This window comes from Symphalangus syndactylus, chromosome 11 (assembly GCF_028878055.3).
Source record: "Symphalangus syndactylus isolate Jambi chromosome 11, NHGRI_mSymSyn1-v2.1_pri, whole genome shotgun sequence".
Classification (NCBI taxonomy): domain Eukaryota; kingdom Metazoa; phylum Chordata; class Mammalia; order Primates; family Hylobatidae; genus Symphalangus; species Symphalangus syndactylus.
This window is the reverse complement of record NC_072433.2, coordinates 19600608-19626773: the sequence shown is the minus strand read 5'-3', so window position 1 is coordinate 19626773 and position 26166 is coordinate 19600608. Positions and strand designations below refer to the sequence as shown.

The following is a 26166-nucleotide window of genomic DNA, read 5'->3' as shown; positions in this document are numbered from 1 at the left end:
TACATATTGAGAGTGAATGCTCAAAAGTTTCTTTGCAACAAATAACAAACTACACAGTTCATTTACTCAGTTAACAATGCCTGCCAGGTTAGGCATGAGAAATGCTCAAATGGATAAGGGCCACAGTTAAGGGAGGGGATGCCATAATGAAAACAGGAGCATTAAGTGGAAGCAGGTATTCTGGGTCCTGAGACCTCCCTCACCCTTTCCTCCACCTAGATTCCAGAACACTGAGTCAGACCTCCACCATCTAGGCAGGAGTTTAGAGGATCCCTCTGCAAAATCTGGCCAGACCGGGAGGAAAGTTCTCAGGATGCTGACATAGACCACTAAAGATATATAGTTAAGGTCAGAATAGACAAGCCCCACTCATGTGTTTACAGCTTCCACTCAACTTTTCAGTCACTCACTCTTAAGTATGAGTGGCCAGGCAAGGATTACAGACATCTGAGAAATAGTCATCATGAAAAAGTAGACACTGAAATATATAGATAAAACACGCCTCACATGAAACAGAGACTGAGCAGAGAGAAGAAGAAAAATATCCTCCAAATGATGAGGATATTATGACCATGAAAGCAGTACAGGGTATTGTCTGTAAAAAATGAACAGTAAAGGAAGAAGAAAAAAGTTCCTGAAGAGGCCAGGCACCGTGGCTCACACCTGTAATCCCAGCACTTTGGGAGACCGAGGCAGGCGGATTGCGAGGTTAGGAGATCGAGACCATCCTGGCTAACACGGTGAAACCCTGTCTCTACTAAAAATACAAAATATTAGCCAGGCGTGGTGGCGGGCGCCTGTAGTCCCAGCTACTTGGGAGGCTGAGGCAGGAGAGTTGCTTGAACCCGGGAGGTGGAGCTTGCAGTGAGCCGAGATGACGCCACTGCACTCCAGCCTGTATGACAGAGCAAGACTCCGTTTCAAAAAAAAAAAAAAAGTTCCTGAAATTAAAAATAAGAAAGTAGAAGTGAAAATGAAATATACTAGGCAGTACTCGAGAAAATCTCCCAGGAAATATAGAAAGAAAGAAAGAAAGAAAAAAAAAGACAAAGATGAAAAACAGAAGAAAAAAGAAAACCAAAGGACTTTTCAACGAATGGTGCTGGAACAATTAAGACAGCTCTGGCCAGGTGCGGTGGCTCACGCCTGTAATCCCAGCACTTTGGGAGGCCAAGGCGGGTGGATCACCTGAGGTCAGGGGTTTGAGACCAGCCTGGCCAACATGGTGAAACCCTGTCTCTACTAAAAATACCAAAACTAGCCAGGCTTGGTGGCAGGCGCCTGTAATCCCAGCTACTCGGGGGACTAAGGCAGGAGAATCACTTGAACCCAGGAGGCAGAGGTTGCAGTGAGCCAAGATCGCGCCACTGCACTCCAACCTGGGGGACAAGAGCGAGACTGTGTCTCAAAAAAAAAAAAAAAAAGACATCTCTATGTGAAAAAGATGAACAGATGAACCTCAGCCAGGCACAGTGGCTAACACCTGTAATCAGGCACTTTGGGAGGCCGAGGCGGGCAGATCACGAGGTCAGGAGTTTGAGACCAGCCTGGCCAATATGGTGAAACCTGTCTCTACTAAAAATACAAAAATTAGCTGGGCATAGTGGCGGGCGCCTGTAATCCCAGCTACTAGGGAGGCTGAGGCAGGAGAATTGCTTGAACCCGGGAGGCGGGGGGTTGCAGTGAGCTGAGATCGCGTCACTGCACTGCAGCCTGGGAGACAGAGCGAGACTCTGCCTCAAAAAAAAAAAAAAAAAAAGATGAACCTCAATCCATACCTCTTATTAGAAAAAATTTAACTCAAAATGGAAAATGGATCACAGACATAAATGTAAAATTTATAACTATAAGACTTCTAGAGAACACAGGAGAAAATCTAAAAAGAACTAATCATTTAAAAATTGATAAATTAGGCCGGGCACGGCGGCTCACGCCTGTAATCCCAGCACTTTGGGAGGCCGAGGTGGGCAGATCACGAGGTCAGGAGGTTGAGACCATCCTGGCTAACATGGTGAAACCCCATCTCTACTAAAAATACAAAAAAAATTAACCTGGTGTTGTGGCGGACGCCTGTAGTCCCAGCTACTGGGGAGGGTAAGCCAGGAGAATGGCATGAGCCCGGGAGGCAGAGCTTGCAGTGAGCTGAGATCGCACCACTGCACTCCAGCCCAGGCAACAGAGCAAGACTCCGTCTCAAAAACAAACAAACAAAAAGTTGATAAATTAGATTAATCAAAGTTGAAAATGTCTATTATTTGAAAAGTACTGCTGAAAAAAGAGAAGTTGTAATTTGGGAGAATATATGCAAAACATATCCGATATATGCAAAACATATCCAATAAAGAACTTATCATGCCTGTAATCCATTCCAGCACTCTGGGAGGCCCAGGTGGGCGGATTGCTTGAACCCAGGTGTTCCAAGACCAGCCTGGGGAACATGGCAAAACCCCGTCTCTACAAAAAACACAAACATTAGCCAGATGTGGTGGCGCATGCCTGTGGTCCCAGCTACTCTGGAGACAGGGTGGGAGAATCCCTTGAGCCCAGGAGGTGGAGGTTTCAGTGAGCCAAGATCGTGCCACTGCACTCTAGCCTGACTCTAGCCTGGGTGACAGAGCGAGACCCTGTCTCAAAAAAAAAAAAAAAAACCGGAACTTCTATCCAGAATATATAAAGAACCTTCCCAACTAAAACTTTAAAAATGGGCAAAAGGTTTGAAAAGCCACTTCAAAGAAGTTACATACATGGCAAATAAGCACATGAAAAGATTTTCAACATCATTAGTCATTAGGGAGATATATAAGTTAAAACCACAATGAGACACCAGCATGTACCTATTAGAATGAAGGAAACTGACAATACTGTGCAGGGAAGGATGTGGGGCAGTTGAAGCTCTCATCCATTGTTGTTGGAAAAGCAGAATGATGATACACTTTGGAAAACAGTTTGGCATATTACTTATAAAGTTAAATAAACACATATCACATAACACAGTAAATCCTACTCTTCGATATTGACTTTACCCAAGAGAAATGCAAACATATGTCCATACAAAAATCTGTACATTAATGTATAGAGCAGCTTTCTTCATATTGTCTCAGACTGAAAATTACTCAAGTGTCCATCAATAGAAGAATAAGCAAACTGTGTATATCCACAGTGGAATTCTACACAGCAATAAAAAGGAATGAACTACTGATACATGCAACTTGGTTGAATTCTAAATGCATAATACTAAGTGGAAGAAGCCAGACTTTTCAAAAGGTTACATATTATATATATAATTCCATTTAATGACATGTTCGAAAAGACAAAACTATAATGACAGAAAACATATCAGCAGTTGCCAGAGAAGGGTGAGGAGAGGGAGTGAACTACAAGAAGTTGTAGTTCTTTGTAGAGAGGGTTTATGTGTTGACTGTGGTGGTAGTTACAGAACTGTATGCTTTTGTCAAAAATTCATAGAACTGTACACTAACAAAGTTTAATTTTACTCTATGTAAATTATACCTCCATAAACCTGACTTTTAAAAAAAATTAAAGGGCTGGCCACGTGCAGTGGCTCACGCCTGTAATTCTAGAACTTTGGGAGGCTGAGGCAGGCAGATCACTTGAGGTCAGGAGTTCAAGACCAGCCTGGCCAACATGGTGAAACCCCACCTCTACTAAAAATACAAAAAGTAGCCAGGCGTGGTAGCACATGCCTGTAATCCAGCTACTCAGGAGGCTGAGGCAGGAGAATCACTTGAACTCAAGAAGCAGAGGTTGCAATGAGCCAAGATCGTGCCATTGCACTCCAGCCTGGGGGACAAGAGCGAAACTTCACCTCAAAAAAAAAAAAAAAAAAAAAAAATTAAAGGGCCAGTCCAACAGATCCAACATTCATCTAATAAGAGTTCTGGGAAAAGCTATGCAGTGGTGCGCACCTGTAGTCCCAGCTACGAGGCAGGCTGAGGAGGAGGATCGCTTGAGCCCAGGAGTTCAAGGTTGTAGTACACTATGATTCTGCCTGTGAATAGCTACTGCAGTAGCTATGCTACTGGGCAACATAGACAGACCCTGTCTTAAAAAAAAAAAAAAAAGAGAGAGAGAGAGAGAAAGAAAGAGAGAGAGTTCTGGAAAAGAGGGAATTAAGAAAAAACAAAGGAGAAGAAATCAGCAATGAAATTATTCAAGAAAAGTTCTCATAACCGAAGAACAAGAGTTTTTCAGATTGAAAGTACCCACACCCAGGGGCCAGTAATATGGATGAACATACACCCATACCAAGACATATTACCATAAATTTTCTGAATATTAAAGACAAACAGAAGATTCTCCAAGCTTAGAAAGGGGAAAGCAAGTCACATCAAGAATCAGGATGGTCTCAAAGATTTCAATAACAAATACAGAAATCTAGAAGGCAATGGAACAATACCTTTAAAATTTGGCAGGAAAATAATTTTCAACCTACAATTCTATACCCAGCCAAACTATTATCCAAATTACATGGCAAAATTAGATTTTTTAAGACATGGAATATTCTTAAAGTAATTTACTTCCCACACACCTCCAGAAAGCTGACAGATGGCTGCACTAAAATAAGGAATAAATCAAGAAAGATGGAAGAGTAGGGGTACAGAAACGAAGGGATCCAAGAGATCCAAAAGACAAGAGAAAGAAGGAAGGAATCTGCAGAATGAGGCTGAAGGGAAATTTGCCATGTTCCCTCTATCCCCCAATATGAACTGTGCTCTAAAGATAGGAGTAACTAGTCCAATTTGAAGCAGACTTAAAAGCCTGGGAGAAATGGAATTGATAGAATACTTGATGAGTCTAAGCATCCTGAGATAAACTTAGACAACTGGAAGAGAGTTTGGGGTTGAATTGATAATTAAGAAAATAAAATGAAGCAAAAACATAAGGCAATTAAGAATTCCAAGTAAAATAAATTTTATAGAAAAGTAAAGGGCCAGGCAAAGTGGCTCAGGCCTATAATCCCAACACTTTGGGAGGCCGAGGTGGGAGGATGGCTTGAGCCCAGCAGGTCAAGACCAACCTGGGTAATATAGTGAGACCTCATCTTCACAAAAAATTAAAAAGTTAGCTGCACATGTTGGCACATGCTTGTAGTCCCGGCTATTCAGGAAGCTGAGGTGGGAGGATCACTTGAGCCTGGGAGGGGGAGGTTGTAGTTGGCAAGAGATGGTGCCAATGCACTCCAGCCTGGGTGACAGGGCAAGACCCTCTCTCAAAAAATATATGTAAAGAAAGAAAGAAACAGAAAAAAGAGGCTGGATGCAGTGGCTGACACCTGTAATCCCAGCACTTTGGGAGGCTGAGGCAGGTGGATCACTTGCACCCAGGAGTTCGAGACCAGCCTGGGCAACATGGCAAGTCCCCATCTCTACAAAAAAAATACAAAAATTAGTTGGGCATAGTGGCACATGACTACAGTCCCAGTTACTCAGGAGGCTGAGGTGGGAGGATGGCTTGAGCCCGGGAGGCAGAGACTGCAGTGAGCCAAGATCACTCCACTGCACCCCAGCCCGAGCAACAGGGTGTGACCTTGTCTCCAAAAAAAAAAAAAAAAAAAGGAATTGCCTCTGGGGAGGAAAAAAATTGGTGGGAACCGTTGTTTTTAAAATAACTTCACTCTTTAAACAATGTGTATATACAACTTATTTTTTATCAGCTATAAAAAATAAAAGACAAGGTTCTTATTCTTGAGGAAGTCATAGCAATAAGTACTAACAGAAGTAGGTTCAAAGCCTACTAGAATTTAAAGTGTTTCGGTGGGAGAAATTAATTCTACGCAGTAGTGTTTAACACATATCTTGCTTACCATGTGTCAGGCCCAGAAAAAAAGAACAAAGTGAAGCCGATGAGGAAAGGATTTGCTGACTGCCACACCTACTGGGTCCATCATTTATCACTGAGTAAGCACACAAATATGAGCAAAGACACGGTCCCTGAGCCAAAGAAGCTCTAAATGTAAAGGTGGAGAATGACACCTAAAATAACTATTACAAACCGGGGCGGCCAGGAACAATGGCTCAGCCTGTAATCCTGGTGCTTTGAAAGGCCAAGGCAGGAAGATTGCTTGAGGCCAGGAGTTCCAGACCAGCCTGGGCAACCTAGCAAGACCATGTCTCTATTTCAATTAAAAACAAACAAAACACAATCTAGGATGATGGGTGCAATCTATGATTCTTCCTGGTTCCAGGAAGACAGACAGGCGGCTGAGCGCTTTACCGATAGGAGCACTCACCTGCGCTTACGTAACGTGGAGGCGGCTGCGTAAACAAAGCCAGCTCAGGGTCCGGGTTTCATCCCTATCCTCCCCGCCACCCCATCCAGTCACTAATCAACCTGGGAAGCGTTCTTTCTCAGGGACCAAGTCTCCGGCCAGAACTAATCCGCTGACCCTTTAGGGCTGAAGCCAACTCACCGACTCGGCCGCCGCTTCCTGCTCGTCCACCGCCAGGGCCCATGAGTCAGTGGCCATGGTCCCAGGCGCGGGTGGGACGCTCGTGCTGGCGGATTCGAGGGATGGCACGAGGGATCGTGGGCTCCGGGGGTTCGCGGCAGGCTCTGCGCCAGCCCGACTACAAGGCTGCAGACCGGAAGCGGCGCGCCACAGTGACGTCGGAGGCCACTCCTGTTTGGGCACCCTTTGCCCACTTGAGGCTGTCGATTCTGTCACCCTCAGACCCATACCCCTCAACCCCGGGCAGAGCAAGCTTTCCTATCAAGCTGAGGTAGTTATCTTAAAATGCCTAAGCTCTGGTCAACTTGGCTCTCCAACCAAAGAACAAAATCAGATTCCCACCCAACACAGTGGCAGAGAAGGCACTAATACAGATTGAACAGATTGAATATATCAAAACAGAAAACCATTACCAATAGTCACCAAAATGCAAAACAAGCAGAGAGCTGTTTCCCTTTTCAGGTTGGTAATTTAAAATGTCCAAGTGTTGGCAATCAGCCCTGTCAACCCATTTGGTTAAAAGTCCACTTGACCACTATGCAATCTTATTATGCATGTAACAAAACTGCACCTGCACTCATAAATGTGTACCCCAAGAAGAGGAATTCCAGCTCTCCTATGTAAGGGTTGTATAATCAGCAGAATGTTAAAAAGGAAGAAAACAGACAGTTGCGGTGGCTCATGCATGTAATCCCAGCACTTCTGGAGGCCGAGGCGAAAGGATCACTTGAGCCCAGGAGGTCTAGGCTGCAGTGAGCCATGACAGCGCCACTGCACTCCAGCCTGGGTGACAGAGCAAAACCCTGTCTATAAAAAATAAATAAATAAAAATGGTAAAATAATTAAATAGAACTAGGTGTGGTGTCTCATGCCTGTAATCTCAGCACTTGGGTTTTTGTTTGTTTTTTGAGATGGAGTCTGGCTCTGTTGCCCAGGCTGGAGTGCAGTGGCACGATCTCAGCTCACTGCAACCTCCACCTCCTGGGTTCAAGAAATTCTCTTGCCTCAGCCTCCCAAGTAGCTGGGATTACAAGCGTGCGCCACCATGCCCAGCTAGTTTTTCTATTTTTAATAGAGATGGGGTTTCACCATGTTGGCCAGGATGGTCTCAGTCTCCTGATTTTGTGATCCGCCTGCCTTGGCCTCCCAAAGTGCTGGGATTACAGGCGTGAGCCACTGCACCCGACCTTGTTTTGTTTTTTTAAGATAGAGACAGATCTTGCTGTGTTGTCCTGGCTGGTCTCAAACTCCTAGGCTTAAGTGATCCTTCCACCTCCACCTCCCAAAGTGCCAGGATTGGCCAGGCACAGTAGCTCACATGTAGTTCCAGCTACTTGGGAGGCTGAGGTGGGAGGATCATTTGAGCCCAGGAGGTTGAGGCTGCAGTTAGCAGTGTTTGTGTCACTGCACTCTAGTCTGGGCAACAGAGTAAGACTCTGCCTCATAAACAAACAAATAAATAGGAAGAAATATCTTGGGCTTTTAGTAGTTGTAAAATAAGGATTAAATGAAAGAACTGCTTTCTCCTAACTAGAATCAAAGAAGCTTCTCTACCCTTGTTACTTCCCTAGAAAGAAACTAGGCATTTTCCTACAATCTGAAAAAAATGAATCCCAACCTCTTTCATTTTGCCAATATTATACAACAATAAGTTAATTTCAAGCCATGAGGCCGGGCACAATGGCTGACACCTGTAATCCCAGCACTTTGGGAGGCCGAGGCGGGTGGATCACCTGAGGTCAGGATTTCAAGACCAGCTTGGCCAACATGGTGAAACCCTATCTCTACTAAAAATACAAAAATTAGCCAAGCATGGTGGTGCACACCTGTAATCCCAGCTACTTGGAAGGCTGAGACAGGAGAATCACTTGAGCCCAGGAGGCAAAGGTTGCAGTGAGCCGAGATCATGCCATCATACTGCAGCCTGGGAGACAAGAGTGAAACTCTGTCTCAAAAAAATAAATAAACTGGGCACGGTGGCTCGCACCTGTAATCCCAGCACTTTGGGAGGCCAAGGCAGGCAGATCACGAGGTCAGGAGATTGAGACCATCCTGGCCAACATGGTGAAACCCTGTCTCTACTGAAAATACAAAAATTAGCTGGGTGTGATGGCATGCATCTGTAGTCCCAGCTACTTGGGAGGCTGAGGCAGGAGAATCGCTTGAACCTGGGAGGTGAAGGTTGCAGTGAGCTGAGATGGTGCCACTGCACTCCAGCCTGGCGACAGAGTGAAACTCCATCTCAAAAATAAATAAATAAATAAATAAATAAATAAATAAATAAAAAAAATAAAGGCCGGGCGCGGTGGCTCACACCTCTAATCCCAGCACTTTGGGAGGCTGAGGTGGGTGGATCACGAGGTAAGGAGATCGAGAACATCCTCGCTAACATGGTGAAACCCCGTCTCTACTAAAAATACAAAAAAAAAATTAGCTGGGCATGGTGGCGGACGCCTGTAGTCCCACCTACTCAGGAGGCTGAGGCAGGAGAATCGCTGGAACCCAGGAGGTGGAGGTTGCAGTGAGCTGAGATCATGCCACTGCACTCCAGCCTGGGTAACAGAGAGAGCCTCCGTCTCAAAAAAAAAAAAAAAAATGCTTAAGATACACACAAAACTGATAACCGTGGCTGCCCCTGGTGAGGGCCTCTAGAAGGGTGGGGGTGGATCGAGTATGCTTTATCCTCTGAAATTATTTTCCATATGCATTTTTTTTTTAATTAGAGACAGGGTCTTGCTATGTTGCCCAGGCTGGAGTGCAGTGGCTATTCACAGGCACAATTACAGCACACACTATATCCTTGAACTCCTGAGCTCAAGAGGTTCACCTGCCTCTGCTTCCCAAGTAGCTGGGACTATAGGTGTGTGCAGCTGTGCTTGGCTCCATGTTTCCCTTTTAAAAATGTATTTCAGATAAACAAGAAAGGGTATAATATAACAAATACTTAGATTCCCACCTCAAAACTTAATAAATAAAATTACTAAGGTCCAATTGATAATCTCCATATACTCATCCCAGGAAGACAGCAGCTGTCCTAAATTTGGTGTTTATCCTTCCTGTACACGATTTTAGCATGTGTTTTTTCTTCTACTAAATAAATATGCAAGCCTGGGCAATATAGGGAGATCCTGTCTCTACCAAAAAAAAAAAAAAATTTAAGTAGCTGGGCGGTGGTGGCGCTAGCCTGTAGTCCCAGCTACTCCTGAGGCTGAGGTGGGAGGATCACTTGATCCCAGGAGTTCAAGGCTGCAGTGAGTCGTGATCATGCCACTGCACTCCAGCCTGTCTCAAAATAAAACAAAAAACAAAAAAACTTAAAAATAGCATCGGGGTTTCAGACTCTCCTAAATTCACCCCTAATACACCTGCGCATTGTGAGACTCTGGCTAAGAAGGAACCTGGTTTCCAAAGTGGGCATGGAGAGAAGAGTATTCGGGGAATAAGAGCATCTGGATTGGAATTCAGCCTCCTGCATTTACTCCCATGTGAGCCTAGCCAGTCTGTTTCCCCTGAAATCACAGGAAGTACCCACCTCACAGCTGGAGGATTCTAGATCACAAGGCTAATACCTTGGGCCGAAGCCTCGAGAAATATTGTTATTCCTCTACCCAGGCGTAGGGGCGAGGAAGGCACCCAAACGTGTGGGGAAAGAGTCTGGCTTCTACCCTTGCAGATACTCACGTCGCCCACAGGCAGGGTGATGGGAAACCGCTGCAGGGTACGACCTGGGACGCGGCCGGCAGCCCCGGGGCCGTCGTGGCTGAGCATGGCACTTAACACTCCAACAACCGCCGCTATTGGCACTGGCCAAGCCAGAGCCTCATTGGCTGAGGCCTGGAAATCCTGTCAGCCAATCAGCTGAGGGGACGGTACAGCGCTTGGGCATGCGCCCCAGGAACTCTGGGGGCCAAAGACCAGCGCAAGCCTCCCGCAGAGGGCTTTGTTTCCTGCTAAATGTCTGGCTTCCTGGTGAGACTGGGAACCCCATGAGGGCAGGGCAATATCTTTGATCTTGATCCTCAGTGACTAACACATAGTGGTCACTCATTTGGTGAATGGTGAGCTATTAGCATCGCCCCCGTGGGTCAAACTTTTTAAAATTTTTGCATCTGAACAAATAGGTGCAGATGCACATCCTCTAATCTAGACCCTTGGGATTCCAAGTATAATCTCTCAGTAGCATAGATATCGCCTAAAGCTTGTTTAAAATGCAGGCTCTCGGCCGGGCGCGGTGGCTCACGCCAGTAATCCCAGCACTTTTGGAGGCGAGGCAGGTGGATCACGAGGTCAGAAGATCGAGGCCATTCTGGCTAACACTGTGAAACCCCGTCTCCACTAAAAATACAAAAAAATTAGCTGGGCGTGGTAGCGGGCACCTGTAGTCCCAGCTACTCGCGAGGCTGAGGCAGGAGCATGGCATGAACTCGGGAGGCGGAGCTTGCAGTGAGCCAAAATCGCGCCACTGCACTCCAGCCTGGGGACAGAGCGAGGCTCCGTCTCAAAAAAAAAATTCAGGCTCTCAGGCCCTACCCCAGACCTATTCAATTTAGCAGTATTTTAAGATCCTAGGTGATTCCTTTAGGGTTTTATGGTCTGAAAAGTACATTAGGCAAAAAAAGATAATATGCTCAATTGAAATATTCCTTTAGAGGTTCTTAAAAATTCAGCCATCAAGGCCGGGCGCGGTGGCTCACGCCTGTGATCCCAGCACTTTGGGAGGCCGAGGCGGGCGGATCACGAGGTCAGGAGATCGAGACCATCCTGGCTAACATGGTGAAACCCCATCTCTACTAAAAATACAAAAAAATTAGCCAGGAGTGTTGGCGGGCGCCTGTAGTCCCAGCTACTCGGGAGGCTGAGGCAGGAGAATGGCGTGAACCCGGGAGGCGGAGCTTGGAGTGAGCCGAGATCACGCCACTGCACTCCAGCCTGGGCAACACAGCAAGACTCCGTCTCAAAAAAAAAAAAAAATTAGCCAGGCGAGGTGGCAGGCGCCTGTAGTCCCAGCTACTCGGGAGGCTGAGGCAGGAGAATGGCGTGAACCCGGGAGGCGGAGCCTGCAGTGAGCCGAGATCGCGCCACTGCACTCCAGCCTGGGTGAAAGAGCCAGACTCCGTCTAAAAAAAAAAAAAAAAAAAAAAAAATTCAGCCATCCCCATTTGACTTAGTACCGAGTAAGTAAAGTGAGCATTGTAAACCCATTTTATAGATGCTAAAAGTAGCTAAGATGCCATGGGAGAGTGAAGAGTCTAGAGCTACATCCTTCCAAAGCTATGTTAGTTTTTTTTTTTCACTTGTTTCCATTTCTTTCTTTTTCTTTCTTTTTTTTTTTTTTTTTAATTGAGACAGTGTCTCATTCTGTCACCCAGGCTGGAGTGTAGTGGCACGATCATGGCTTACTGCATCCTCTACTTCCCTGGCTCAAGCTATCCTCCCACCTCAGCCTCCTGAATAGCTGGGACTACAGATGCATGCCACCACGCCCATCTAATTTTTGTATTTTTTTGTATAGATTGAGTTTTGTCATGTTGCTCAGGCTAGTCTCAAACTCCTGGGCTCAAGCCATCCACCCACCGCAGAATCCCAAAGTATGGTGATTAAAGGCATACGCCATCATGCCGGCCTGTTTCTGTGTGTTGTTTTTATTATTTTTTAATTTAATTTTTTTTTTTTTTTTTTGAGACGGAGTCTCACTGTCGCCCAGGCTGGAGTGCAGTGGCGCGATCTCAGCTCACTGCAGGCTCCGCCTCCCGGATTCACGCCATTCTCCTGCCTCAGCCTCCCTAGTAGCTGGGACTACAGGCGCCCGCCACCACGCCCGGCTAATTTTTTGTATTTTTAGTAGAGACGGGGTTTCATAATTTAATTTTTTTGAGACAGAGTTTCGCTCTTGTCGCCCAGGCTGGAGTGCAGTGGCACAATCTTGACTCACTGCAGCCTCTGCCTCAGCCTTCTCGGTAGCTGGGATTACAGGTGGCCTCCACCACACCCAGATAATTTTTGTATTTTTAGTAGAGATGGGGTTTCACCAGGTTGGCCAGGCTGATTTTGAACTCCCAACCTCAGGTGATCTGCCCGCCTCGGCCTCCCAAAGTGTTGGGATTACAGGCATGAGCCGCTGCGCCCGGCCTGTTGTTCTTTTTAAGATGGGGTTTCACTCTGCGGCCCAGGCTGGAGTGTAGTGGGGCAGTCACAGCTGTTGTACTATTTGAGTCCTTTGGTTATCTTTCTCATGCTCCAAGATGGAGTTCAACAAATGTTCTACTGGAGAGCAAGCCATGTGCATATCGCTCACTCCCACCTACAGGCCTATTTGCTTAGCCTAGAATAAATCAAGAACTTGCCAGTAGTTTCCTAAAATACATAATTTGCACATTGCATTAAGATAGCTTTCTTTCTAGCATGTACTTGACATTATCTACAAGAGAAAAATATCACAGAAAAATATCATTAGATAATTATAGAAGAATGAGACTTTTGGGCCTCAATTACAATTTCTCTCTTTTTTTTGTTTTAAGAGACAAGGGGGCTGGACGCGATGGCTCACGCCTGAAATCCCAACACTTTGGGAGGCCAAGGCAGGTGAATCACCTGAGGTCGGGAGTTCAAGACCAGCCTGGCCAACATGGTGAAACCCCCATCTCTACTAGAAATATAAGAAAAAAAAATAACTGGGCGTGGTGGTGGGCGCCTGTAATCTCAGCTACTCGGGAAGCTGAGGCAAGAAGCAGATGTTGACATGAGCTGAGATCATGCCATTGCATTCCAGCCTGGGCAACAAGAGTGAAACTCTGCCTCAAAAAAAAGAAAAAAAGCCAGCCTGCCTGCCTGCCTGCCTGCCCGCCCGCGCTCTCGCTCTCTCTCTCTCTCTCTTTCTTTCTTTCTCTCTTTCTTTTTCTTTTCTTCCCTCTGTGGCCCAGGCTGGAGTACACTCGACTCGCTGCAGACTCCCTACGTCCGGCTCCCGTGATTCTCCTGCCCTGGCCTGCGGGCTGCCTGGGATTGCCAGCGCGCGCCACCACCCCTCCCTGGTTTTTCTCCTTTGGCTAGAGGCGCGGTTTCGCCATGTCGGCCAGGCTGGTCTCCAGCTCCTGACCTCCGGTGGTCTGCCCGCCTCGGTCTCTAGAGGTGCTGGGACTGCAGACGGAGGCTCGCTCACCCGGTGCTCGGTGTTGCCCGGGCTGCAGTGCAGTGGCGTGGTCTTGGCTCGCTGCAGCCTCCGCCTCCCAGACGCCTGCCTTGGCCTCTCAGGGTGCTGGGATTGCAGCCTCTGCCCGGCCGCCGCCCCGTCTGGGAGGTGGGGAGCGTCTCTGCCTGGCCGCCCATCCTCTGGGTTTTGAGGAGCTCCTCTGCCCGGCCGCCCCGTCTGGGAGATGAGGAGCGCCTCTGCCCAGCCGCCACCCCGTCTAGGAAGTGAGGAGCGTCTCTGCCTGGCCGCCCATCGTGTGGGATGTGAGGAGCGCCTCTGCCCGGCCGCCCATCGTCTGGGATGTGAGGAGCGACTCTGCCCGGCCACCCCGTCTGGGAAGAAGTGAGGATCGCCTCTGCCCGGCCGCCCCGTCTGGGAAGTGAGGAGCACCTCTGCCCGGCCGCCCCGTCTGGGAAGAAGTGAGGATCGCCTCTGCCCGGCCTCCCCGTCTGTGAAGTGAGGAGCGCCTCTGCCCGGCCGCCCCTTCTGGGATGTGAGGAGCGCCTCTGCGCGGCCGCCCCGTCTGGGAAGTGAGGACCGCCTCTGCCCGGCCGCCCCTTCTGGGATGTGAGGAGGGCCCCTGCCCAGCCGCTCCTTCTGGGAAGCGAGGAGCGCCTCTGCCCGGCCACCCCGTCTGGGAAGCGAGGAGCGCCTCTGTCCGGCCGCCCCGTCTGGGAAGCGAGGAGCACCTCTGCCTGGCCGCCCCGTCTGGGAGGTCTACCACAGAGGCCAGAAGCAATGTGGGGGCTGGACGTGGTGGCTCACGCCTGTAGTCCCAGTACTCTGGGAGGCCGAGGCGGGTTGTTCACTTGAGGCTGGGAGTTCGAGACCAGCCTGGCCAACATGGCGAAACATATGAAAAATACAACTGACCAACCAACCAACCAAGCGACAACAAAACAGGTCTACCCTGGAGTCATACTCTAATTTTTTCTATTTTCCTCCCTTTCTGATCCTTTATCCCACTTTCTTTTTCTTCCTCTTCCTTCTCCTTCTTTTTTGTCAAATAGAGGATTGAGTTATTATCATTGATCCATACAAAGTCCCTCTCTCATTTATTTTCTTTAATTCCCACCCCCCATTTCTATTCCGCGTCTTCTCATGTGCAACCTTCCTAATATGTTTGATATGCATCTTTTTGTTTGTATGTACTTTTAGAAAATATTTATTGTTTTGTGTGCAAAAAAATAAAAATAATAAAAAACAGAGAGAGAGAGAGAGAGAGACAAGGGTCTTGCTTTGTTGCCCAGGCTGGAGTGCAGTCGTGAGATCTTAGCTCACTGCAGCCTTCAGCTTCTGGGCTCCAAGTGATTCTCCTTCCTCAGCCTCTTAAGTAGCTAGGACTACAGGTGAATGCCACCACGCCTAGCTAATTAAAAAGAATTTTTTTTTTTTTTTTTTTTTTTTTTTTTTACAGAGTCTCACTATGTTGCCTAGGCTGATCTCAAACCCTTGGGCTCCATTGATCCTCCTGCCTTGGCCTCCTAAAGTGTTGGGATTACAGGTGTGAGTCTGTGCTGGTCTATAATCTCTCTTAATGGGTGAATAAAAAATTCTTATTTATTTATTTATTTATTTTGAGACAGTCTCGCTCTGCAGCCCAGGCTGGAGTGCAGTGGCCTGATCTCGGCTCACTGCTAGCTCCGCCTCCCGGGTTCATGCCATTCTCCTGCCTCAGCCTCCAGAGTAGCTGGGACTACAGGCGCCCGCCACCACGCCCGTCTACATTTTTGTATTTTTTAGTAGAGACGGGGTTTCCTTGTGTTAGCCAGGATGGTCTTGATCTCCTGACCTCGTGATCTGCCTGCCTAGGCCTCCCAAAAGTGCTGGGATTATAGGCATGAGCCACCGCGCTAGGCCAAAAAGTTCTTTTAATCTGTTTGTAATTATTTTATTATTGAAGGTACTATCCTAGTAACAATAACTCTGGCAGCAGAACTAAATTATTGAGATTACATCCTGTATTATTTTATTTTGAAGGTACAATTCATACATACCTTTTGGCTTTCTATTTTAAGTGTGGTGGCACAGAAATCTGACTCATTTCCCAGATTGTTTAGGCTAAATATATGCTATTTAGGGCACTGTGGATCAGAATAAACACTTGTGTCTCCTGGTTTTGCCCTCAGCTGTGTTACTTAACGTCTCTCTCTGCCTTATTTTACTCTATTAAAAGCAGATAGTAGTAGTAACTCATGATAAGGTTGTGAGGATTAAAAGCTTAGATTGGTGCCTGCTGTATACTAAGTGCTCAACAAATGTTAGGTTTGATGATTACTATTTGTGAGCTGCTATGAAGTAGGAAGGTAAATCAAATGATTTATGTTTTTACTGGCTTTTGGGCTTGACCTTCCTTTTGTGTAGGATGTTCTTTTTGCATAAAAAGTAGTATTTTTCTGTAATGTCTGTAACTGAGTTGTGATCAGCAGCACAATTTATTAATCGTGTATTTGGATATATCAGATGATGTAGGTAATAGTGCAGTGGTTAAGAGCATGGGCTTTGGAGTTAAATAGACAAAGGTTTGGATCCTGTCTCTGCAACTTACTATTGGGTGTGAACTTGTGCAAGGTAATTACCCCATTTGTAAAAAGGGGACTCCAGCTGACCTCATACACAGTTTAAAAATCAGGCCGGGCGCGGGGGCTCACGCTTGTAATCCCAGCACTTTGGGAGGCCGAGGCGGGCGGATCACGAGGTCAGGAGATCGAGACCACGGTGAAACCCCGTCTCTACTAAAAAATACAAAAAATTAGCCGGGCATGGTGGCGGGCGCCTGTAGTCCCAGCTACTCGGAGAGGCTGAGGCAGGAGAATGGCGTGAACCTGGGAGGCGGAGCTTGCAGTGAGCCCAGATTGCACGACTGCACTCCAGCTTGGGCAACAGAGCAAGACTCCATCTCAAAAAAAAAAAAAAAAAATTAAAAAATTAAAAATCAAATGAAATAAGCAAGTGAAATGTTTGATACAATGCCTCACATATAAATACATACGTATTTTTGAGACAGGGCCTCGCTCTGTCGCCCAAGGAATGCAGTGTCACGATCAGGGCTCACTGCAGCCTCAACTTCCTAGGCTCAAGTGATCCTCCCACTTCAACCTCCCAAGTAGCTGGAACTACAAGCATGCGCCACTATGCCTGGCTAATTTTTTTTTTTTTTTTTGAGACGTAGTGTTGCTCTGTCGCCAGGCTGGAGTGCAGTGGCGCCATCTCGGCTCACTGCAACCTCCGCCTCCCGAGTTCAGGCTATATTCCCTTGCCTCAGCCTCCCGAGTAGCTAGGACTACAGGCGCGCGCCCGGCTAATTTTGTGTTTTTAGTAGAGACGGGGTTTCACCATGTTGGCCAGGATGGTCTCGGTCTCCTGACCTCGTCATCCGCTGGCCTCAGCCTCCCAAAGTGCTGGGATTACAGGTGTGGGCCACCGTGCCCGGCCTTTTAAAAAATTTTTCGTAGAGACACGGTCTAGTTATGTTGACCAGGCTGGTCTCCAACTCCTGGGTTCAGGTGATCTTCCCACCTTAGCCTCCCAAAGTGTTGCAATTATAAGCATGAGCCACTGCACCTGGCATGTATATATGTATATGTATATGTATATATATATTCACCCTCCTCCCCCAGGCCTATAAATATTAACTTTTTTTTCCAAAGGCAAATCGAGGACCAGATGCCGATCCAATTGTACCTCAACTACTGATGTTATTTCTTCCACACCAAATTCAAGGTCTCCCCAGGACAAGTGTAACCATGGGCACAATGTCAGAATCTTTGAGGGCTGCGTATCACTCAGCAACTAAAATAAACACCTATACCAAGATCTGTGACCTCTACCAAACACGTTACCGTCTCCCTTTATTAACTATGTCAATTGTGGTGTTAGGAGTTTGCCTATGGAAACCAAAATGTCGACCTCAGGGAGCGGGCGTCTAACTCGATCACGTGACGCACCCCATTCCACCTTTTCTCGCAGTTGCATCAGCCAATTTAGAGCCGCCTTCCCAGGAATCCGCTAATGAACGGATTCGTCCCCAGTTTGACTGGCATGTCGATTGACCAATAATATCTCATGAGGTAAGGCGAGGCGGGGCGCTTTCCGTCGGCGCGCTCTGATTGGACAGGAAGCGGCGGGTTGTGGCAGGCCGTGGTCTGTGGCCGGTACTGCTGCGCGTCTGCGGGAATAGGTACAGCGGGCCCTTGGCCGGGGACTCTGAGGGAGGAGCTGGGGACGGCGACCGTAGGAGAGGTAGGCGGCCCTCGGAGAGCTCCGCGGTGCTAGGAGAGCGGCTGGGCCCGCAGCCTGAGGGGAAAGCTCGGCAGCCGCAGTGGGCCCCAGGGTCAGGCCCCGCGTGGCCTGGAGAAGCCCAGTCTGGGCTGGAGCGGGAGCTGGACAGTGTGGCCTTGCGTTCGCCCCCGGAGCGCTGCAGGTGCCGCGGCCTCGGGTGGATTTGCTGAGCACCAAGACCTCACGGTTGCCAACCTGAGGTTTTAGCTCCCTTGGTTTTAATCCCCTAGGGGCGGGTGGGGGCACGGGAGGAAGGATGGGCCAGCTGGGTGCAGTCCTGCTGTGAGCCAGCCATTCCCTGATTTCTTAAAATTAACTAAACAGCTGATGCCGGTCCGGGCCCACCTAGACCGTCATCTTCAGCTGTTCTGTAAAACAGTTTGTGACCGTCATCTTCAGCTGTTCTGTAAAACAGTTTGTATTTCTCGGTGTGCTTTGAAGCACGTGAGTTAATTCCGAACTTGCTGTTAAAGGATTAGTATACCTGATCACAAATATGTATTTAGTAGCCACTGTACTAGATGCTGAGGATGTGCTGTAATAGCCCAAGGCCGGGCGCGGAGGCTCACGCCTGTAATCCCAGCACTTTGGCAGGCTGAGGTGGGCGGATCACGAGGTCAGGAGATAGAGACCATCCTGGCTAACACGGTGAAACCCCATCTCTACCAAATATACAAAAATAGCCGGGCGTGGTGGTGGGCGCCCGTAGTCCTAGCTACTCAGGAGGCTGAGGCAGGAGAATGGCGTGAACCCGGGAGGCGGAGCTTGCAGTGAGCGGAGATCGCGCCACTGCACTCCAGCCTGGGCAACAGAGCGAGACTCTGTCTCAAAAAAAAAAAAAAAAAAAAAGAAGGGGAAGGCTTTCTTAAATATGTGTCTTGGCCGGGTGCGGTGGCTCACCTCTGTAATCCCAGCACTTTGGGAGGCCGAGGTGGGCAGATCACCTGAGGTCAGGAGTTCGAGACCAGCCTGATCAACATGGAGAAACCCCGTCTCTACTAAAAATACAAAATTAGCCAGGTGTGGTGGCACATGCCTGTATTCCCAGCTACTCCGGGGGCTGAGGCAGGAGAATCGCTTGAAGCCAGGAGGCGGAGCTTGCAGTGAGCCGAGGTTGCACACCATTGCACTCCAGCCTGGGCTGCAAGAGCAAAACTCCGTCTCAAAAAAAAAAAAAAAAAAAGCGTCTTTACGTTTGTTGTTGTTTGAGTCAGGGTCTTACCCTGTTACCTAGGCTGGAATGTTTTGGTGTGACCATAGCTCACTGCAGCCTCAAACTTATGTGCTCAAGCGACCCTTTGGACTCAGCCTCCCAAGTAGCTGGGTCTGCAGGTGCACACCACCACACCTGGCCAATTAAAAAAAAAAAATTGACCTCCCAGGCTCAGGTGTTCCCATGTTGCCCAGGCTGGTCTTGAATTCCTGGCCTCAAGCACTCCTCCTGTTTCAGCCTCCCAAAGTGCTGGGATTACAGGCATGAGTCACTGTGCCTAGCAAATAAGTTTCTTTGGAATTGATAAAAGTGAGAAATTTACTAGGAAAAGGGAAAGGAGTGGGGCAGACAGCTTACGTGGCACATGAAGAGCGTGATAAAAGGTCTGTGGCAGCCCAGTGCAGTGGCTCATACCTGTAATGCCAGCACTTTGGGAGGCTGAGGTGGGCCCATCGGTTGAGCCCACGAATTTGAGACCAGCCTGTCTCTACAAAAAAATTAGCCAGTCGTGATGGTGAGCACCTGTGGTCCCAGCTCCTTGAGGGTCTGAGGTAGGAGGATCACCTGAGCCCGGGAGGCGGACGTGGCAGTGAGTTGTGATTGTGCCACTGCCCTCCAGCCTGGGTGACAGAGCGAGACCTATCTCAAAAAAAAAAAAAAAAAAAAGTTGAAACAGGTCTCACTTTGTCACCCAGGCTGGAGTGCAATGGCATGATCTCGGCTCGCTGCAGCCTCTGCCTCCCAGGTTTAAGCAATTCTCCTGCCTCAGCCTCCCAAGTAGCTGGGATTACAGGCGCCCACCACCATGCCTAGCTAATTTTTGTATTTTTAGTAGAGATGGGGTTTCACCATGTTGGCCAGGCTGTTCTCGAACTCCTGACCTCAGGTGATCCACCCATCTCGGGCTCTCAAAGTGCTGGGATTACAGGCATGAGCCACTGCACCCAGCTGAAAATTTTCTGTTGCCCAGGCTGGAGCGCAGTGGCATGATCTCGGCTCACTGCAACCTCTGCCTCCCAGGTTCAAGTGATTTTCCTGCCTCAGCCTCCCAAGTAGGTGGGATTACAGGTGCGTGCCACCACACCCCGCTAATTTTTTTTTGTTGTTGTATTTTTAGTAGAGACAGGGTCTCATCGTGTTAGCCAGGATGGTCTGGATCTCCTGACCTTGTGATCCTCCTGCCTCGACCTCCCAAAGTACTGGGATTACAGGTGTGAGCCACCGTACCCGGCCTCAAAAATTTTTTTTAAATAGAAAAAATTAGCCGGGTTTGGTGGCACATGCCTGTAGTCCTAGCTACTCCGGAGGCTGAGGTGGGAGGAACACCTGAGCCTGGAAGGCCAAGTGATTGCACTATTGCCTGTGCTCCAGCCTGGGTGACAGAGGGAGACCCTGTTACAAAAAAAAAAAAAAAAAAGAATTCCTGTGGAGTGGCTGGAGCCACAGCGTAATTTAAGGCACCCAAGACCTTTACAGCTCCTGTTACTAAGTGAAACCTGAGGTTCTGCCTTTGTGCTACCTCTGTATCCCATATAGCCTTCCAGTGAATAAATCAATGAGTTTATGTTGAATAAATATATTGAATTTATATTGAATACATAAAAATTTAGATTGAATAAATAAATGGGGGTAAACGAATGAATGTGGGGATACAGCTTTTAATAGTTCCAGCCTTTGTAGGCTCATAGTTAATATATTCAGTCCTTTTACACAATACTGCAGTTAATTCTGTATATGATAGTCTCCCCAGGAAGGACATAGGCTGTCATTCAGTTTGATTCTTGGCACATAGTATGCATTCATTATGGTGAATGAGTAAGCAAAAATGGGAAATTAATGTGTCTTTTGGAAAATAGCTGGAGTCAGGATCTCCTGTTCACTTTGTACATCTCTATTGTATCTTCCTCATAAGAAAACTTTGGCTGGGCATGGTGGCTCATGCCATCCCAACACCTTGGGAGACTGAGGCCAGGAGTTCGAGACCAGCATGGGCAGCATAGCCTACTCCATCTATAGCAAAAACAGAAATTAGCTGGGCGTGGTGGCTCACGCCTGTAATCCTAGCACTTTGGGAGGGTGAGGCTGGCAGATCACCTGAGGTCAGGAGTTCGAGACCAGGCTGAGGAACATGGTGAAACCCTGTGTCTATTAAAAATACAAACATTAGCTGGGTGTGGTGACACTTACCTGTAATCCAAGTTACCCGGGAGGCTGAGGCAGGAGAATCGCAGGAACTCGGGAGGTGGAAGCTGCAGTGAGCTGAGATTGTGCCACAGCGCTCCAGCCTGGGCAACAGAGTGAGACTCTGTCTCAAAAAAACAAGAAAAAAAAATTAACTGGGCATGGTGGTGTGCAACTGTAGTCCCAGTTACTTGGGAGGCTGAGGCAGGAGGATCACTTGAGCCTCGGAGTTTAAGTAAGCTGCTTAAGTGATTGTCCCATTGTGCTCCAGTCTGGACAGAACCAGAAAAGAAGAAAACTTTCAGCTAAACAACTTAAAAGTAATATTATCCATTCTGTTCCTTCAAGGTTTTCCTTTTTTTTTTTTTTTAGACGGAGTCTCCTTCAGCCACCCAGGCTGGAGTGCAGTGGTGCGATCTTGGCTTACTGCAACCACCATCTCCCGGGTTCAAGTGATTCTCCCGTCTCAGCCTCCTGAGTAGCTGGGATTATAGGCACTCGCCATCATGCCCAGCTAATTTTTGTATTTTAGTAGAGACGGGGTTTCACCATGTTGGCCAGGCTGGTCTTCAACTCCTGACATCAGGTGATCCACCCACCTTGGTCTCCCAAAGTGCTGGGATTACAGGCGTGAGCCACCGAACCTGGTTTTCCATTTTACAGATTGCTTCCAAATACAGTATAGCTTTTGATCCTCACAACACCCCAGTTGAGTAGGGAGGGTAGATACTGCTTTTTTACAGAAAAGGAACTGAACTCAGGCAAAAGTGAATTACGGTTACGGTTGGGTCTGGAATTCCAGAGATTTTTTTGATAATAATGATAATATTGTGAATAAGATGGTTCTCATTTTTCTAGACACAGCACTGTGTGGCAGTACAGCACCATGCCAGGGATCAGCACTCTCACCAAAGCCTGTCACTTCTCCCCAGCCTACCTCTCAGGGAAATCGTAATATCTGTGAAAGAGCTATTTTTGTTTTTGTTTGTTTGTTGACACAAGGTCTTGCTGTGTCGCCCAGGCTGGAGTGCAGTGGCACGATCTTGGCTCACTGCAAGCTCCGCCTCCCGGGTTCACGCCATTCTCCTGCCTCAGCCTCCCGAGTAGCTGGAACTACAGGCGCCTGCCACCACGCCCGGCTTATTTTTTGTATTTTTAGTAGAGACGGGGTTTCACCGTGTTAGCCAAGACAGTCTTGATCTCCTGACCTCGTGATCCGCCTGCCTCAGCCTCTCAAAGTGCTGGGATTACAGGTGTGAGCCACCGCGCCTGGCCATTTTTGTTTTTTTTGAGATGGAGTCTTGCTCTGTCACCCAGACTGGAGTGCTGCAGTGGCGTGATCTCGGCACACTGCAACCTCCGCCTCCGAGGTTTGTGCCATTCTCCTGCCTCAGCCTCTCCGAGTAGCTGGGACTACAGGCGCCCGCCACCACGCCCGTCTAATTTTTTGTATTTTTTTCTAGTAGAGACGGAGTTTTACCATGTTAGCCAGGATGGTCTCGATCTCCTGACCTTGTGATCCGCCCACCTGGCTAATTTTTTTTTACTATTTGTACTGACAAGGTCTTGCTATGTTGCCCAGGGTGATCTCAAACTCCCGGGCTCAAGCAATTCTGCCACCTCGATCTCCCAAAGTGCTGGGATTACAGGCGTGAGCCACCACGCCCAACTTGTGAAAGAGCTTTGAAGTCGTAAAGTTGTTTCTCTCTCCACCAGTTCCCTTGTACTTTCACTTTCAGTAAGCTGTGCCTCCAAAGTGGGGCTACAACGTCCCCACTCCCTAGTAATCTAATGGCTGGAAGGCAGCCGTTTCCTATTAGGGTTCTTGGGGGATGTAGGCTACATAGAGGTAGGTACGTTCCTACTACATACAGGTGGTCCCTTGTACAGATAGGCCCATCCCCAGGACTATTGCTGCTGACAGCAGCCTCACCAAGACATCAGGCCAAACCTAGAGACCCTGGCTTTGGGGCTAGTGGAACTTTGCAGTTCTAGGCGTGTACATTAACACAGAGCTGAAGGGATCTTTAGAGATAATCTCATATGGACCCCCCCTTTTGTTGGTGAAGTGACTCCCTCAGGACTTGGAGCTAGAACTCAAACCCCGGTCTCCTGAGCCTCTCTCCCTCTTCCCCAGTTTGGACTAAACTGAGGGTTTTTGTCCCCCTTTTTTTCTTTTTTTTTCTTCTTTTTTTGTTTTTTTTGAGACGGAGTCTCTGTCACCAGGCTGGAGTGCAATGCAGTGGCACGGTCTTGGCTCACTGCAACCTCTGCCTCCTGGGTTCAAGCGATGCTCCTCCCTCAGTCTCCCAAGTAGCTGGGATTACAGGCACGCGCCACCATGCCCAGTTACTTTTTGAATTTTTAGTAGAGATGGGGTTTCACCATGTTGGCCAGGCTGGTCTTGAACTCTTGACCTTGTGATCTGCCCGCCTCGCCCTCCCCAAGTGCTGGGATTACAGGCGTGAGCCATCGTGCCTGGCTGTCCCCCTTCTAATTCCTAGTCTCGGGCCTGGCACAGAGCAGATGCTCGATACATATTTGTTTAATGAACAAACATCCAGCAGCACTGTGCTTGGTATGCTGGGGTGTTGAACCTCTTGAGGTTGGCATGGGAAGGAAGAACGGATGGGGCTGCTATCTGCTGGTGCTGTGGTGTTGCTTCGATGATGATTTTAGCCTTGGACCTTACAACATAGAGGTTTTAGGATCAAACAGCTCACCTGAGTCCTGCTTTGACTTGGCTTGAGCAGCCAGAAGTCTTGTGTAATGTGTACTTTGACTTTCAATTCCCTTAATTTTCCTTCACTTTTTTTTCTTTGGTTAGTTCTTTGGGGTGACTTTCAAGATGGACTCTACTCTAACAGCAAGTGAAATCCGGCAGCGATTTATAGATTTCTTCAAGAGGAACGAGCATACCTATGTTCACTCGTCTGCCACCATCCCATTGGATGACCCCACTTTGCTCTTTGCCAACGCAGGCATGAACCAGGTAAGGGTTTTTCCTTTTTTCTTGGCTTTTGGTTCACATAAGAGGCAGCAGAGCCCAGATAAAAGCACAGCCCTGGGGTCAGACCGATTCCGGTTCTGTCACTCCCTGTGTGATCTTGTGGAACTTTATGTGGTGGACCTCAGTTTCTTTGCGAAATGAGGAATAACATTGCCTGCCTGTAGGTATTAGTGAGAAGCGAATAAGATAACGCATACAAAATGTTTAGCACAGTATTTCGCACATAGTAGGTACTCAAACATGAGCTTTCTTTTTTTTTTTCTGAGATGGAGTCTCGCTCTGTCACCCAGGCTGGAGTGCAGTTGCGCAATCTTGGCTCACTGCAAGTTCTGCCTTCTGGGTTCACGCCATTCTCCTGCCCCAGCCTCCCGAGTAGCTGCGACTGTAGGTGCCCGCCACCATGCCCAGCTAATTTTTTTGTATTATTATTTTTTTTGAGACGGAGTCTCGCTCTGTCGCCCAGGAGGGAGTGCAGTGGCATGATCTCCGCTCACTGCAAGCTCCGCCCCCCAGGTTCATGCCATTCTCCTGCCTCAGCCTCCCGAGTAGCTGGGACTACAGGTGCCCACCACCACGCCCGGCTAATTTTTTTGTATTTTTAGTAGAGACAGGGTTTCACCGTGTTCGCCAGGATGGTCTCGATCTCCTGACCTTGTGATCCGCCCACCTCGGCCTCTCAAAGTGCTGGGATTACAGGCATGAGCCACTACGCCCAGCCAGCTATTATTATTTTTTAGAGAGAGGGTCTCACTCTGTCACCCTGGCTGGAGTTCAGTGGCATGATCGTAGCATGCTGTAGCCTCAGACTCCTGGGCTTAAGTGATCCTTTTATGTCAGCCTCCCAAATAGCTAGGACTACAGGCATGCTGTACCATGTCAGCTTTTAAAATTATTTTATTTATTTATTTTTTAATTTATTTATTGTTTTGAGACCGAGTCTCGCTGTCATCCAGACTGGAGTGCAGTGGCGCAATCTTGGCTCACTGCAATCTCCGCCTCCCGAGTTCAAGCGATTCTCCTGCCTTGGCCTCCCAAGTAGCTGGAACTACAGGCATGTGCCACCACGCCTGGCTAATTGTTGTATTTTTAGTAGGGACGGGGTTTCACCATGTTGGCCAGGCTGTTCTCGAACTCCTGACCTCAGGTGATCCACCCGCCTCAGCCTCCCAAAGTGCTGGGATTATAGACGTGAGCCACCTTGCCTGGCCTAAATTACTTTATTTATTTATATGCAGAGATGGGGTCTCACCAAGTTGTTCAGGCTGGTCTGGAACTCATGGCGTCAAGTAATCCTCCTGCCTTAGCTGCCCAAAGTGCTGTGATTACAGATGTGAGCTACCACGCCCAGCCCACCTAACGCCTTTCTTGAAACTGTTGCCACCAGTGCCATTCTGGATCCATTACTGAAGAAAATTTATTAGTATGGTTTATTTGGGGAAGTTGAATTAAAAATATATTCGAGGCTGGGCGCAGTGGCTCATGCTTGTAATCCCAACACTTTGGGAGGCCGAGGCAGATCGGTCACTTGAATCCAGAAGTTTGAGACCAGCCTAGGCAACATGGTGAAACCCTGTCTCTTACTAAAAATACAAAAAATTAGCCAGGTGTGGTGGTGCATGCCTGTAGTCCCAACTTCTGGGGAGGCTGAGGCGGGACGATTGCTTGAGCCTGGGAGGTCAAGGCTGTGGTGATCCCTAATCATACCACTGCACTTCAGCCTGTGCAACAGAGTGAGACCCTGTCTCAAAAAAGGAAAGAAAAGAAAAAGACATTTGAAAGGTTTATCATGAGAGAAAAGAGTTAACTCTTGAAATGATGAAAGC

General features: G+C 48.0%; 2 protein-coding genes across 16 annotated transcripts in view; one reads left to right on the top strand and one right to left on the bottom strand.

Moving 5' to 3' along the window:
* The window catches only part of DDX19B (DEAD-box helicase 19B), a 43576-nt gene extending 33282 nt beyond the window's left edge, over positions 1-10294 (bottom strand). For 3 of the 10 annotated variants that reach the window (XM_055297820.2, XM_055297825.2, XM_055297826.2), the window contains exon 1: positions 6431-6732. In XM_055297820.2, the coding sequence (XP_055153795.1) occupies positions 6431-6697 (267 nt within the window). In that variant the 5' untranslated portion in view covers positions 6698-6732. Of the gene's footprint in view, positions 1-6430; positions 6733-10150 lie in introns of those variants that run through there. The other 7 variants (XM_063611654.1, XM_063611655.1, XM_063611656.1 and 4 more) reach the window with 4 other exon arrangements.
* A 7448-nt stretch (positions 10295-17742) lies between these two features.
* Positions 17743-26166, top strand: part of AARS1 (alanyl-tRNA synthetase 1) — a 38567-nt gene continuing 30143 nt past the window's right edge. For 2 of the 6 annotated variants that reach the window (XM_063611567.1, XM_063611565.1), the window contains exons 1-2: positions 21711-21919; positions 24161-24325. In XM_063611567.1, coding sequence (XP_063467637.1) covers positions 24182-24325 — 144 coding nt within the window. In that variant the 5' untranslated portion in view covers positions 21711-21919; positions 24161-24181. Of the gene's footprint in view, positions 17901-21710; positions 21920-24160; positions 24326-26166 lie in introns of those variants that run through there. The other 4 variants (XM_063611569.1, XM_063611566.1, XM_055297812.2 and 1 more) reach the window with 4 other exon arrangements.